A 16,817-nucleotide genomic window follows, 5' to 3' on the forward strand; every position below is an offset into this window, starting at 1 on the left:
CCAAAATGACAATAAAATCCTTATAAATGAAACAACATGACGATTTAATTAAACACCCTGTCTATATAATGATAACGACTAGGAATTATACATACATTTGTGTATATATACAAAAAATATATACACAAAAATAATATAATGCATTATAGCGGAGAAAGTTTGCTCGATGTGTCCCACATAATAAAGGCGTGTCATGCCTTGGCTCCATACAGAGAGCGTGTAGGCATGCCGCCGACTTAAGAAGAGTTCTCGAACACGTAGCGAGTTTCAGAGTCCCCTGTTTCACTTTTTAGGGGAATTGAAAACTTTTTATTATAAAGATTTATAAAAAATTTAAACTTAGTTAAATTTCCAATAAGATGTGATCAATACTAAACTTGTAAACATTGGTGAAATAAGTGTTTCAGTAGCTGGAACATTGAAAGTTTTTTTTTTAAGTTGAAAAACTTACTATGATTGATTCTAAACAACTTTTTCCAAACCTTGAGACCAGCAAATTTCAGAAAAGCTTCTCCATTTATTTCCTTTTTAGTGATGTAATTGATTTTTTAATTACTTTTTCAAAGATGAAAGTAAGTGAAGAAAGTAATTGAAAAAACAATTACACGACTAAAAACCATATTAAATGGAGTACGTTTTCCGAAATTTACTAATTTCTAGGTTTGGAAATAGTAGTTTAGAGACATAATAGTAATTTTTTTAACTTTGAAAAAAGAAACATTTTTCAAAGTTCTGGCTACTAAAACACTAATTTTACCAAAGTTTATAAGTTTAGTATTGATCACATCTTAATGGAAATTGAACGTAGTTTTCAATGGTATCAACGGATTTATCCAAAACCTTTTAGTTTTGGAGTTATCATTGTTTATTTCACGCGAGGTAGTGAAATCTTAAAAAATCAGAAATAGGGGAATAACTTCGAAACTGTTGAGATTTGGACCATAGTTAACATGGAACTTTTTGGTTCAATTTTGAATGTAGAATCTACTGGCAAAGTTGGTGACATGAGTAGCCGAACACCCTGTACAGATTATATAGATTATATTATATAGATTTAGATTATACAGATTATATTATATAGATTTAGATTATATAGATTATATTATATAGATATTATATAGGTTTAGATTATATAGAATAAAGAATCAAGAAGGATTTTTGAAGTATTATAATTCTAGGTCAGTTATTTCTTTAATTAAATATTTATGTTCTGTAATGATTCAATATATTAGCTCTCCTAAGTATATTTGTAATCATTGTATAATTTTAATAGGCTTTGTCTGTAAAATTAATAAGTAAATTATAATTAAATGTCCAAAATAGTTTGAAAAAAACAGTTTTGAAAATTTCGATTTATGCCCATCGATACGTGTTCAATCGATGTTGTTCAAAGTTGGATCGATGCCTTTGAAAAACCGTTAACTTCAGCTTGCCAGTTGAGACTTGAGGATTGTCAACGGATCAGGACTTGAGTGGAACCGGCTTAAAAACTACGAAAACAGTTATGTAAGTGAATTAGTGTGTAATTTATTATAAGCAATAATAATTTTTACGTCATGTTACAATCATATTTTTATTTTGTCACGCTTTAGTTTAAAAAAAAAGTCTGTTATATTAGTCTTGTTATATTGTATCTTGCTAATGACTATCGCCCATCACTATCCAAAGCATTTGAGAAGATTTTATTTAAACAAATATCGTTATTTTTTGACTCCCATGCCCTTTTCAATCTGGCTTTCGAAAATTTCATACTTGTGTGACAGCCCCTTTGATTAGATTCGCCTAGGCATTGTACTATTATTGTTCTATTTGATTTTTCCAATGCATTTGGTTTTGTAAATCATAATTTCCTTATTTGGAAACTGTATCTTTTTGGTTTTTCTTCTACTGCTGCTCATTTCCTCCTGTCTGACAGATTTCAGAGAGTTAAAACTTCAAATTCTATCTCCTTTTCTTTCTAAATTTAAGCTTGTGTACCCCAAGGCTCTATTCTTGGACCTTTACTCTTTTCCTTATAAATGATCTTCCATTAGTTCTTAATTTCTCCCAATTTAATCTTTATGCTGATGTCACCCAGCATTAAGTTCAGTATTATTTGGAGATCGTGAGATGTGGTCTGATGTGACGTAAGTTTAAGAAAAATATTTTCTTTGTAGGCCCCTTTTCAGGATTGAATCGGATAAAAACCTGTAAAGACTTAATTTTAACACACTCTTTATTCTTCATACATAAGCACTTACATATTATAACCTACCTAGAAGTGACCAACGGATTTAAGAACATCACCTTGGCGCAACATTGAAGTTTATTCTCCTACGTCTTTATCATGCCAACGTTTCGATCTTTATTGACATCCTCTTCAGGGCTCAAAGTTTTTGTTTTTTGTGTCGATGTGTCATTATTGTGTGTCGTGTTGAGAGTGCCCACAAATCCCAAATAATCATTAAATAACGTTCACTAAACACCACACATTTCTAAAGGGCAATTATTTGAATCCCAAGTCACGATGAGTTGTTCTTTGGGCGGAAAGGACGTGAGAGAGCGTCTGTACTAGCCCCACATGCTAGCCCAGTACATTCGGCTGGCAAGTCTGCCCTCCTCATTGCCACCCCCATACCGACCAAATCGATTCTAAGATGGTGGACATCAGAGATCCATCTAGTAGCCATTGGTTGCCCACCGTGTCGGTGACCGAGATCATCACCACTTAACAAATCGCAACCAAGGCCATATAATTCTCCAGTTCCCCCTGGTATAGTCTGTTTGCTACTACATGCAGTTCTCCAAGTTCTCCATAGTAGACGGCTCCACCAAACCAAGGCATTTGGTGGTCTTACTTAAGCTTCCATACATTTTGCTAGGCCAATTTCATATTAACAGCTATGTTTCTCCTTCTGATCTGGTGATGGTATTGTCTATTATTATGATTGCTCTGACACTCCATTGACATCCTTCGTTAATCAATGATGCTTCTAAAAAACTTTATTTGATTCACATATAGTAAATTATGATTTGTTTTTCCTAATGTTAAATTTTACAGGAATCAAAGGGTGAGAAAAAATTTAAGAGCCGCAAGAGCTGTTAAAGAACCAATCCAGGTGTTTTGCCGAGTACGACCTTTGGCATGCCCTGAACTGAGTATTTTAAAAATAATCCCTCCTAACTACATTCAATTGACACCTCCTTCGTCTGCAAATCTACGTAATGGAGTAGTAAGTCGATATTTATTTATTACGCTTTATTTTGAAAGCATATTTAATACTGAATGATTTTTAGTGCCGTGGTCTGCAGTTCAGTTTTAAGGAAGTGTTCAACGAGTCAGTTGGCCAAAAGAGAGTCTTCGATACTGTAGCCTTGCCGTCGGTTGAAAACGTCCTTTGCGGAAGGAATGCCCTAATCTTTACATATGGGGTGACAAGCAGCGGAAAGACATATACGATGTCAGGCTCTCCACAAAACGGTGGAATAATGCCGAGGTCTCTCGATGTCATTTTTAACAGCATAAGGAAGTACCAGGCGAAAAAATTTATCTTCAAGCCGGACAAACTAAACGGTTTTGATATCCAAAGTGAATCCGATGCGAAAATTGACAGGGATCAGGATTTATTGCTAAAATTGTCATCTGCTAATAAAAAAGTAAAGGAGTAAGTATTTCTATAACCTTAGCGTTTTATTTATCGGTACAAGTAAGTTTTAAAGATTTTTTTTTTTTAATTGGGGCTTTGCTGTACAAAAATGGTAACGTCTTTTTTAGCCACTACTGTTCCCATCTTTTTAGGAGCATACAAATTCCGTGTTGAAAGAATGACTGACCGGTCTTTAGAGGCAATGATAGAATTGACCCATCATTTGCCTTCCTCGTAAGAACGGAAATGCTGCTCCTACAGCCTAACAGGCCATGAGTTATTGATCGAAATAAGCAGTAATCTTAAAGAACAATTGTCTGTGGGGTAGGATAACTCATTTGAGGGTTTCCAAGTAGTTTTAACTAGCACATTTCTCCTTCGATGCACGGTTCAAATGCATCAATTGTAGTCAGTAGCGATCACCAATGATGGTTTCATTATTTGGTTTTAACAGCTGATAGTATACTACACAAAGTTAATCCCACGAAATGCAGAACATTTGATCTGTGAATGACTATTTCACTTCGCCGTTGATGTTGATGCACGACCAGGCTTTCCCCATGATTTTTTTATGCTTTGGATTGTCGTAACAAATCTACTTACCGTAACTGAATCCTAATCAACAACGTATTGAAGGTTGGTTGGAAAAACATGAAGTTTGTTAGGCTATGGTCCAATGCCCTCCCTTGTAATTCTTTTGAAATTTACTTGTACCACCAATGATTTTTTTCTAAATAGTAAAAGTCTTGTTTTTATTACACAACATACATTTTCACAGTGATAAAAGAGAATTTGAAGCAGACATCATATCAAGAATCCGAGAGGATACAAAAATAATGACACTAGATGAAGACAATTGTTATAGTGTATTTATAACGTATGTTGAAATTTACAACAATTCTGTTTACGATCTACTAGAAGATCTTGATGAAAATATACGTCCTCAGTATGTATAAATTTTACATAAGTTACAAACAGAAATATTTAAAAAATTATCTCTTTTCAGATCATTACAGCAAAAGATAGTGCGGGAAGATTCAAACCACAATATGTTTGTTCATGGTGTAAATGAAATCGAGGTGTCAACAGCGGATGAGGCGTTTGAACTTTATTACAAGGGTCAGAAGAGGAGGAGGATGGCCCAAACAATGCTCAACTCTGAGTCCAGTAGGAGCCATTCCGCCTTCACTATCCGGATCGTCCAAGTACGTATCATTAATGACATTTCAATTCACATAGGTGGATCATTTTTGTTCTTAGTTTTACAAAATTAATCCTTGAAAATATAAATGTAAAAATTCTTCTGTATAGGCGCCTCTTGAAGAAGATGGCAAAGAGTTATGCAGTGATAAATCGTCAATGATTGTCAGCCAGCTGTCATTAGTGGACCTCGCTGGAAGTGAAAGGACAAATCGGACCAAAAATACAGGCCAACGTCTCCGTGAAGCAGGTATTTTTGTTAAACAAAAATATGTTCTTTTACACCTCAAATATTTTTTTTATTGATGTCATAATTTGTAAAACTGTTTAACACTTATACAGCCATCAGTAAAAAAGTAACATGAACAGGCGAGTCTTTTTAGACACAATTTTTTTCATTTTTTCACCATATGTTTATTTAGTATGTACATAGGTGACAAATACAAATTTTAATTTGGAAATTTTATAATAGACGAAGGATAAGGGATTAGGGTGATAGTAGTAGTTGTATAATAATTATTTTAACTGAAAAACTAGGTTTTTTCTCCAAATGTTTATTTATTATGCACGTAAGGGAAAAATGAAAATTTTGATGTGCTCAAGTGGTAGAGCAGCGACGTATTGAGCGGAAGGTCGTGGGTTCGAATCCTGCTCATGACACTGACTTTTTTATCTCAACTTAAAACCCTAATTAATTGAATGATATTAATTGGTCAAGCGGACCACGAAAAATAGTGAATTTAATGAATTAAACTGAAGTATACTTCACTAAAGCTCTCCGTGGCCATTTCACTTGTTGCCGAGAATTAAATAGATTACACGACATTTGAAAAATGGCAAAAAGGAGGGAAAACTCAAAAGGTGGGGTTGAGATGGGAAGTTAGTGCTCGAGGAGATCGAAGTCATGATAGCTCAAGTGGTAGAGGAGAGGCGTATCAAGCCGAAGGTCGTGGGTTCGAATCTCGCTCGTGACACTGACTTTTATTTCAACTTAAAACCTTAATTAATTGAATGATAAATAATATAAGAATTTGCTAATAACGAGAGCAAATTTAATTTATAAAATGAGGTATAATGCCAATACAAGTTCTAATTAAAATATGTAAACATATATGTAAAGAACAAATATGAAAAAATCACATGAAACCATCTAATATTGCATGCGATAATAAAGGTACGTTATTGTAGTAAAATTAATAATGTCAAACTAAAAAAGATATGACTAATAAATACATAAAATAAAAAAAAGAACAATCTGATTGAGGGTTATGTTATTGTCCAAGATGATGTAGGCTGGGTGTTGATGGAAAAGAAGCTGGATGATGGAATGACGAGACAAGTTGGTAGATTCGATTGACTCTCAGTTCGCAGATAGTAAATGAATACAAGAAATAACTCGTGAAGTGAGCTAGCACAGATGTGCAATGTGGTCTCAGACTCGAAGAAACGATGGAGAGTAGACACCAAAAAATGAGCAGAAAGAAAGGTACGCTTCTGCAGGCTTCGTTGTCAACTCTCCCACTGATTGGCACTTTTCTCCCTACACACTGCGCTGATATCTCAAAAACTTTGTACACAATTAAGCCTACAGCCGATCGCCCCTTTGCAACGTGCTTATACACGGTTTAAAACTTGCTTAATATTATTATACACAGACTATAAAACCTATGCTAACATTTTATTTACATTATATAATAGATTAAGGGTAAGGGATTAAGGTGCGACTAGTACTGCTAAACCAACCCTTTTTCCTGTCTGAGTGAGTTGTCTTTACTTATTGTATTAAAAAATTCCAAAAAAAAAATTGTACTTAAAAAAATCACGTGGGCTGCAATCTGTGGGTCTAAATAGATGCAGGCATTTTTTTATGTACAAAATGAGTAATAACATGCATTTTTCTTCAAAATTTTCAAATAAAATTACCTTCAGGAAAGACCTAATAGAGGGAAAACTGGAGGGTAGATTTAAATAATAATAATTAGGCAACACAAGGGGGAAAAAAACCATTCTTTGGGTCTTAAAAGAGTCAAAATTTTGACAAATGTTAAATATAAAATTAATAATAATATTTGAAAAATATTTGGGGTTTTAATGGACAATGACCATTTTCAAAGTCTACAGCGGTTTTCAGGTCTAGACTCATGAAGAATTATTATATCTTTGATAAAACAAGGTCACATTACAAGGTAACATTACAAAAAAACACCCACTATATTTGTAAATATTTTTCAGGTAATATAAACAACTCTCTGCTGACTCTTCGGACTTGTCTGGAATTATTGAGAGAGAACCAGAATGGTGCGAACAAAATGATTCCGTACCGAGACTCAAAGTTGACCCACCTGTTTAAGACGTTTTTGGATGGGGATGGTCAAGTTACTATGGTCATTTGCATCAGCCCACGCGTTGATGAGTTTGATGAACTAATGGTAAATAAATGTTTCGATTAGTTCTTTATTGTCTGTTGTAACTTTTTTTTTAATTTTGTAATTTAAGCATGTGATGAAATTCGCTGAAACAAGCCAGGAGGTACAAGTTGCAGTTTCCACCCCGATAAAAACCGCATGCTTCACCCCTGGTCGCAGGAAGGCTTATCACGTAAGTTACAATTGCTTTAAATTTTATTTAACAATTTTTATTTATTTATTTATTTATTTATTTTTTTAATCTGTCAAGGCATATCAGCAGATTATGAAAGAGTCAGAAAACAAAGAAAATGAAGGTGGCGATAAAAAAGATTCCGATGACAAATATTTCTCCTCGCATTGGTAAGTTATTGTATGATTTTTTTTTCCTGATAGGACATTAATATAAGGGGGCAAAAATACAAGTCTAGAGAGAGAGAGAGAGAGAGAGAGAGCACGCGTTTTCATCCATTATACAAAGTTATCAACACCCACTTAGGGGAAAACACATATTTAAAAGACAGTTCTTGAAGGTACTTTATGTCTATAATAATGAAAACTAGGTGTGAAATGTTAAATTTAAATTGTTCATACACTAGAAGCGAGGAGAGGCGTAAGTGTTCTCTCTGCAATGTTAACAGATGAACCTATCTTCCATTTTGTATGTATCTGCCAAATTCTGCGGAACAATGGAAAAACTTTTTTGAATAAAATTGCCCTAAAATTTTAATAAAATTGAAATACATTTCTTGAATATTTAAATGGATGAAATTGGCATGAACTATACAATTATGTAATATATGCATTAAAACATAGAAATCAATTGACCCCAAGAATTTAATATATTTAACTATTTATTCATTTGTTTAATTACTTATTCTCGTTTTTTACTATTTGAAACTACAACTTGTTACTATTGTGTGAGATTGTTAACGGTATTCAAAGTCTATTTATTTTGTGAATGTTAAATGTACACAATATTTATATATTTATTAACAGTTGTTATTTGATATCTCAAATGAGTATTTGCTTTTTGTACAGTTCATATTTGTATGTTGCTATTTTGAGGAAAAGAAATAAAAAGCATTTCTATTCTATTCTATAAGGGGGCAAAAATACAAGTCGAACCTAAAAGCACAAGTTAAATTGTAAATTTTATTTGACTTGTTTATTTTAAGCATCTTTAACAGATAAGGGGAAGAGTAAGGACGCATAATGAAACTATTTTTTTCAGTGGTTAGGACAAAAAATATTAGACACTTGCCAACCTAGGATAATAAAATAGATATATTAAAATAAATTAGGTAATTAAAAAGTTACAAAAAACAAGAGATGCTTTCATTTGGCCAAAAACCATTTTTGTTTAAAAAAAGGTTTTGTTTTAACTGTTCTGTAAAACCAGTAAATACAAATTTTTATAGCATTTCAAAATTGAGATATTTTTAGGGTGAATTTGAAGGCAAATTCTTTTATGTTGATGTCTGGTGTTTGAAGTAAAAATTCTTAAATCCTCTGGATTCTATCCAAATTCAACGTTATTACGACCGTTGGATAGTTGAATTTCTTAATATCTCTTCTTTAAGCCTAGGATAAAAACATTTAGATTTTGTATAATTATAAATGAGATAAATAAGGATAAAATCAACAAAAATTCCTCAAAAGTTTTATTTTATATCTCCGGTTCTAATTTATTTATAGATCGGTGGAGTCAACACTGGTGTTTTTAATCCAAAGTCTTGGTTGAAATGAAACCTTAGATTAAAAGTATAATTAATTAAAATAATTAATAAGGTCAATTATGACGGCTAAATATTATATATGGATTTTGGTAATTTTCGAAAAATATCTGAGGCAATAAGGCAAGGGGAAAAACACAAAACATTTTTTCATTTTCCCAAAAATTTGTAATTAGGGCTTTTTTGATGCTTGAAAAACAAATATAATTTGTTTCTTTGCTGAAATATTCTAAGACCTACTTTGCTATTTCACTCAGTCTGATGGTGATAATGGTGTACATAATGTGTGTCTGCATAAGTTTTTACAGTTTTTTTCAAATTTAGACTTACAAATGCCATTTATCACCCCGTTAGCTCTAGGGTTGGGAAAGGCCTATTGAAAGAGCTTGTTAAAAAAAAGGGTAGTTAATCCCAAATGTCAGTCTAAAATAAAGTGCAACTTGTACAGAATCAGATAAAATTCATTTGAGGCATTGTTTCACTATACGAGTTCAATCTAGGCATAGAGCAGCAGATGTTGAAATTTATGAAGATAGCGTATTGAATATGTAAGTCAACAGATGTTTTTGTAATGGAGACAGATGAATTAAAGACCAGCCTCGTGGAAGACCTAATTACACCTACAACTTTTAGTGGAATTGAGGAGAGGACAAATAACCTGTAACAGAGCAATCAGAGAGATTTCAGGTACACCTCACAACATTAGAAAGAATCCGATCTTGGTTACGTTGTAAAACTCTCCCTCAGAAAGACTGCATAGCTTTTTCATTTCACACATTAATAAGAATAAAGAAGGGTTTATTTCCTGTTTGATCACTGCAGATAAGAAGTGGATCATTTATAAAAATGTTAAATGACGAAGGACCATTTTGCAAGAAGAATAAAACACCACCACCGACACCAAGAACAGGATTATCATAAAGTCCTAGTGTCTGTTTAGTGGGATATTTGAAGAATAATTTATTGGGAACTGCTACCACGCAACCAAACCCTTGTTTTGGTACTTTCACGGTGTAAGTAACTGTGCATGCCATGTTTATGAAAAAATGTCCAACCCTGGTGAATAGATGCAGCGTCAGGCTTCACACAGCTGCACTCAGAGTAAAATTGCCGAGTTAGGCTGGCAACAAATGTCCTCCGTTAGTCCTTTCCGGATGTGATTTTTACTTGTTCTGCCTTCCAGACAATCACTTAAAAGGTAGGGGATTATTGAGAGAAAATGTTTGAAGGCCGCAAAGTTTTAGGCGTAGACACAGCGGTCATCGCTGTAATCAGTGGACTTGCATTTGAGTCATACAAATGAGCTTTTTTTAAACATCTACACCCAAGAGTTCATATAACCTCATAGTTGAAATATCCTCGTAAAAAAAAAAACAACATAAAATTAAAAAAAAGATTTCTTCTTGTCTAAATCATCAGACTTTTATTTAAAAAAAATAATAATAATAATAATTAAAAAAAAAAGATATTTCTGCTACCAGAATATTAACGGTATGTTGCAGAAAACAGAAAATTTATGTGTTTTTTAGTGAAGCCATGCGGTCGGTAATTCCTCATGACATCGACAAATTAAAACAAAGGAAACTGTTGTTCGATCATTTGGGTCTGCAATACATTTTTTAGTTTGAAAGTTTGATTTTTGTTTCTGAAAACCAAAAACTTATGCACACACCCAATATGTACATATTCATGCTATGGCTGGCTGTAAAGTTTAATTTGACGCTGTGACTGAGCGACAAAAATTATGTCACAATCCGTAATGATGAATTTAAATCAATTTTGTCCCATCATCCTACAATCAAAAACCTGGGCTTAATCCAACAAAGGAACCGACAAATAGAGATAAAGACATACACACCATACCTGTCACCTTATTTAAAGATACTTCACTGAAAAAAGGTAATTGCTGAAACACATCTGAGCGACCAACCAGGCAATGATAGGCTGACTCAAACAATCGTTAATGACCAAAATACAGGTTCATTATTTCACAGACGACAGGATTCAGGAGGAAATCTCACTACCTAATCAAATGCAACAAAAAAATTAAAACAACATGGTATTCAATTATAAAGGCATAATTATTCACGATAGCATTATTTTTAGGTTTAGCAATCTTCCAGATGTGCGTTTTATCGACATATGTGACGACAACATTCTGCCGAATCTGATCAAAAATCTTGAAGAGGGGTTGGATTATATGTCTAAAGTGAAATCATCTATTAAAGAAAATTGTAAGACACCTTTACACATTGTAGAGGAAAATTTTTAATATTTTTAATTGTTTTCTTTTTCCTCAAGGTTCAGAGGGCAGGAAAAAAATCCTGGTCGTCCAAAGGGAGGCCATTATGACATCGCAAGAGCTTAACACTCTCAAGAATCTTTTCGATTCTGAAAAGGAAAAGGTGATCAACTTGGAGAACAAAGCAGTAAATAGTGACACGCAGTTGTTGAAAATGAAAAGGAAATTAGATGATTATGAAGTTAATGTCAAGCGGCTTAAGAGAGAGGTAAGACGAGGTTAATGTGTAATATTGGGCATCTGTTCAAGTTTGATTTCTTTTCAAAGCTCTCAGAAAAGGACTTGCTCATAAATAAAAAAAAGATGGAAACTGAAAAAACCAAACAGGACTTTGCTCAAAAAATAGCCCAGACGCAAGAAAGGTTGAATCTAGACCTGGAGCGTAAATTGAGAAGCCAAAGGTCTGCCTTGCAGGTAAAAAACTTTTCTTAAATAAATATTAAATGACAAAATATTAACAAATCGATTAATATTTAAAACCATTTAGTATGAAATGAGGAATAAAGAGAAAAAGCTGAAAGCTGTCAAGAAAATCCTTGCGAGTGATGATGTTTCGAATTTTGATCAATTCGCTAAGCCAAGACTCCCCGAGAGCAGATCAGCCGAATCGCTCGTTCCAAAAACTCCTCAAACTCCTGTCCATTCCGCTCGCACTGCTGCAAATAACGCAACGCCAAGTAGCACCACGCCTTCCTCAAGGGATTTTCGAAAGGTTTGATTTTTTTAAAAATTTATTTTATTTTATTACAAACAAATATTTTTGTATATACATAGATGGGTGTACCTGTGGCGAACAGAAGACATCGAAGGTCGCGATCTGCTGGCGACGATTTTTGGCTTGACCACCGCCCAGGTGCTCAAATCCCTCTGGGTACGATTATGCAGCCAACAATGGCGAGGAGAAAATCAATAACAAAACTAACAGACGCCAAAGATGTGACTGAAGTCGCAAGCAAATACTGTCTATTGACGCATGGTCAAGACAGCGACGGTGATATCGAAACTAGATTGTACAAGGTCCTAAACTGACAATATTTTGTTTATAATGTATATAATAAAATAATTTAAATTAACAGGGCGATGTGATACCGACATCTGGGGGTGGTGCCCAAGTCATGTTCAATGATATCGAAGTCCTTCGCCAGGTTTCGCCTACTAACTCTTCCCCGTCAAAAAGGCCTGGTGAGAACTGCCAAGAAAATTGCTTCTCGGCAGTCAATTCCAGACGTCGTCATCATTAACTCTACCTTAGCTTATAATTTTATCATTTGAATATCAATAATAATATTTTTATATTATATGATTAATTTGTTAATACTTCTGCATGTGCGTTCAATTTTGTTAATATTAATCATAACTTATATAATTAATTGTGATATGTATATTACAAAACCAAAATTATGTCAATATTCAGCAATTTTATTTTTATTTATTATTATTTTGTTTTGTTAAATGCTCGAATGTTCACACGAGGGATGTTAACCTATTAATTAGAATTAGGGATAAAACTAATTTTACCTACTTTAAAGCAATAATTTTAACATCTCTGTATAAATTATTAATAAATTAAAATATCCCTGTACTCTTGACTTGTTACTAAAAATAATCCATTTTTTTTTTTTTTTTTTTTTAAATTATAAATTATTAGGTCACATTTAACATCAATATGGTGATGTACTGTTTTAGTCAATTCTGTTAGTGATTGTTAAAGACCGGATTTTCATGCATTAAAAACCTCAAAATGTGCAGAAATATCCAATGAAGGTAAAATACTCCCTTTTAACTTTTTTAACTTAATATATACTTAATTATTGTGATCAATATTTTTCATAATTGATTTAATTATTTAAATTAATTATACTTTTTATCTAGTCTTGGTTGAGAAGAAAAAAGTGATACGAGCGAGATTCGAACCCACGACCTTCGGCTCAATATGCTGCTACTCTGACCACTTGAGATTGAAGTCATGATAGCTCAAGCGGTTAAATTCACGGCGTATTGAGCCGAAGGTCGTGGGTATGAATCCCACTTGTGACACTAATGTTTTCATCTCGACCAAGACTAGACAAAAAGTATAATTAATTAATTATTGTATTAAACTAACCCTAACCATCCCTATATACCTAAGGGAAATGGAATCTGCAAGGATGTTTCGTTAAAAGTCTGTAATTATGAAACTATAATATAACAATTATTTTTAAAAAAATATTAAGACTTTACAATCTAAAAAAAAAGCCTCTTTATCGATCAAAAACAAGTAGTGAGTTACAGAACTTTTTACAGCTTAACTTTTTTTTTTTCTTTAACTTTTTTAACAGTTTCTGTAATTCGCTATAGTTTTCGATTAATAAAGAGGTGTTTAAAAAAAAAAAAAAAAAAAAAAAAAAAATAGTCCCAAAGGGTTTGTGGTAAATGTATTATAATTTCATAACTAAGGACTTTTAACAGAGAAGTCCATGTGGATTCCAAATCCCTTATATTATTTTTTTTAAACATAAATTTACCCTGACAAAGTTGAACAATATACATTGAAATCTTGGCAAACTTAAAAGTTTTGTTCATTGGACCACTTCTACAATTAACTGTCAGTCGATCTTTTACTTTTACCCTCTAGACATCACTCACCCCAGAGTACTCGATATTCCTCCGGGCGGGGTTAAACAACCCCTTCCTAACACACTAAAAAATTACATTTATTCCAATAAATTAACATAAAGTCAATACATTTAAATATCCCTACACTGAGGTACCGGAACAGTGATCTGTGCCAGCTTCCCTACTCCAAAAGTTCATTTTTTTCATAAATTTGCCCTGAGGAAGGCGAAATATATACGATGAAAGTTTGGCAAACTTATAAAAGTTTTGTTCATTGAACCACATCCCTGATCAATTTCTAAAATTAACAAATTTTCGTCGATCGGGACTTCCTTACTGACTATGAAGTTCATGTTCAAAATTTAAATTGCTCCAACCATATTTAGTTTTATTAGTTATTTATCATCCTCCCGATTAACAATTAATAATTTTAATAATTTTCTGAATAAATTTGAGTCCAGGGCTTTTATTTAAGCCATCAAGAACGAATATCCATGGAGCAGTTCGATCAGAGTTTCAGGCATTCACAATTATATGAATAATAAATCTTTTTTTGCAAAAATTAGTAAGACTGTACATTACATATAAATTTATAAAAAATAATATTTTGTAAATCCCTGTCTGCTGTCAAAAAGCAAAGCTTGTACTAGACAGCAGGAGTTTTTTTATAGATCCTCAGAGAAAGAAACAAAATATATCTTTACAAAAAGGTAATGCAAAACAATTTTATTATAATAAAAAATAAATAAATATTGGCATTAAAATATCTTCACAATTTAAAATTTTTGAAATTGTACATTTTTTGCCTTTTTTATAGTTTTTGAAATTTTCAAAATGATCCTCTCTTTATTTTAAAAAAAATTATATATAATATATTATTATTCCATATTAAATAAAAAATTATAATATTATGTAGCCTGTATTGTAAAAATGTGAGTTAAGCAATGAATTGTGTCTTGTGTTATATTTATTGATGCAACTAGTTACAAAATAATTTAAATATACAAACATGAACGTGTAAGAAAGATTTGGTATAGATTCATAACTTTAAATTCACTGTATAATTTTTCAGAGTCTTAGTGTAGCATTTATCAGTACCACCCAGAAAGCGATACCACAGGCTGGTTGATAGATTGAGGCAAGTAAGTTAAGAGATTTTCATGTTGCCTAAAATTTTAAATTTATAAAAGGTCTTTCTCAGATGAGAGACTGAAGAATCAATGTGTAAATGAAAAATCAAATTTGAGTCCAATGTCACACCAAAATACCCAAAGTTGTAAGCAAAAAGGGGTAGGTAAGCAAGAACACTCGTTATTATTACAAGTATGTATAAAGACTAGCTTTTACCCACAACTTTGTCCATGCAGGACTCCGTTTTCATGTACCTTCCTAATGCGATGCAGATTGCTAGCATGACATTTTAATATAATCCCCCGTTTCTCAAATTCTTTTCTTCTTCAGTTCACTTCGGTCTGTATATGGACAAATAAATTGTCCATATCCTTAGGGATGGAATTTCAAAAATAAAAATTTTCAGTGGCTAAGATCCAGCAGTTTGGTCTGTGTGTCGTCTGTCAGTCAGTCACGAACTGTTTTATATATACACAGATAGAGATGGAATTTCAAAAAAATCCTTTTTTAGCAGCTTTCCATCTCATTATAGGAATGCACAGTCGAAATTTCAGCACTTTAGATCCAGCGGTTTGTTCTGGGCGTTGTCTGTCTGACAGTCACGGAACTAGTTTGAATATACAGATAGGGATGGAATTTAAAAAATCCTTTCATAGGGATTATCCATGTCATTATAAGAAAGCACTATCAAAATTTCAGCCCTTTAGATCCAGGGGTTTGGGCTGTGCGTTGTCTGTCAGGCAGTCACAGAACTGTTTCATAAATATAAAAGATAGGGATGGAATTTCAAAAAATTCTTTCTTAGCGGCTATCCATGTCATTATAGGGATGCTCTGTTGAAAGTTCAGCCCTTTGGATACAGGGATTTGGCCTTTGCGTTGTCTGTCAGTCATGGAACTGGTTTGTATATATAGATAGGGATGGAATTAAAAAAAAAAAAAAAAATTCTTAGCGACTAGCCATCTCATAGGAAAGCACTATCAAAATTTCAGCCCTTTAGATCAAGGGGTTTGTCAAGGGATCAAGTTGTCTGTGCGTTGTCTGTCAGTCAGTCATGGAACTGTTTTTTATATATACGTAGAAGGTAGGGTTGGAATTAAAAAAAAAAATTTTTTTTAGCCACTATTGATGCCATAGGAAAGCACTATCAAAATTTCAGCAATTTAGATCAAGGGGTTTGGTCTGTGTGTTGTCTGTCAGTCAGTCATGGAACTGTTTTTTATATATACGTAGAAGATAGGGTTGGAATTCCAAAAAAAAATTTCTTAGCCACTATTGATGCCATAGGAAAGCACTATCAAAATTTCAGCAATTTAGATCAAGGGGTTTGGTCTGTGCATTGTCTGTCAGTCAGTCATGGAACTGTTTTATATATTTATACATATAAGATACGGATGAAACTTAAAAATAAAAAATAATTTTTAGCGGCTATCCATGTCATAAGAAAGCACTGTCAAAATTTCAGCCCTTTAGATCCAGGGGTTTGGTCTGTGCGTTTTCTATCAGGCATGGAACTGTGTTATCAATATAGATATTTACGCAGTTGACTGCCATAACCTACTACTTGCTGTAAATTTATGTTCTTAGGGTGAATTCGTTTATACTTATTTTTTTTCAAAACTTGAAATTATTAATTTTTAACAGTTTGATAGTCGAATAATGTTCTGTTTGAAAATAGGCGCTTCCATAAGCTTACAAACTCCATTGGGCTTTTAGATTTTTTTCATAACTTCAACAATTTTCGTTTTCGTTTATTGAATTCGATTAAAACCTCGTGGCGAAAAAAGACTCAGGATTTTAAATATTTATTTTTTTATTTTTA

At 32.9% G+C, this 16,817-nt stretch overlaps 1 protein-coding gene across 1 annotated transcript; it reads left to right on the forward strand.

The window, feature by feature from the left end:
- The first annotated feature begins 1,405 nt into the window (after window positions 1–1,405).
- LOC106664374 (kinesin-like protein KIF23) lies at window positions 1,406–12,851 on the forward strand. The gene is made up of 15 exons (XM_014390054.2): window positions 1,406–1,506; window positions 3,041–3,212; window positions 3,277–3,644; window positions 4,405–4,572; window positions 4,633–4,831; window positions 4,938–5,076; window positions 7,059–7,255; window positions 7,323–7,424; window positions 7,503–7,594; window positions 11,074–11,201; window positions 11,269–11,477; window positions 11,537–11,683; window positions 11,757–11,981; window positions 12,044–12,286; window positions 12,346–12,851. Coding segments are annotated over exons 1-15 (2,556 nt in total). The 5' UTR covers window positions 1,406–1,504; the 3' UTR covers window positions 12,511–12,851.
- Window positions 12,852–16,817: the final 3,966 nt, after the last annotated feature.

The sequence above is a fragment of the Cimex lectularius genome, unplaced genomic scaffold, assembly GCF_000648675.2.
Source record: "Cimex lectularius strain Harlan isolate CLEC.00 unplaced genomic scaffold, Clec_2.1 scaffold190, whole genome shotgun sequence".
In the NCBI taxonomy this organism is placed as follows: Eukaryota; Metazoa; Arthropoda; class Insecta; order Hemiptera; family Cimicidae; genus Cimex; species Cimex lectularius.

What these genes read in the sequence shown, in the direction of transcription:
- LOC106664374 (XM_014390054.2), top strand. An exon ending in TCACTATCCGGATCGTCCAA is followed by an intron (nt 4,832 to 4,937) that starts GTACGTATCATT and finishes TCTTCTGTATAG; the next exon opens with GCGCCTCTTGAAGAAGATGG. An exon ending in TCGAAACTAGATTGTACAAG is followed by an intron (nt 12,287 to 12,345) that starts GTCCTAAACTGA and finishes TTAAATTAACAG; the next exon opens with GGCGATGTGATACCGACATC.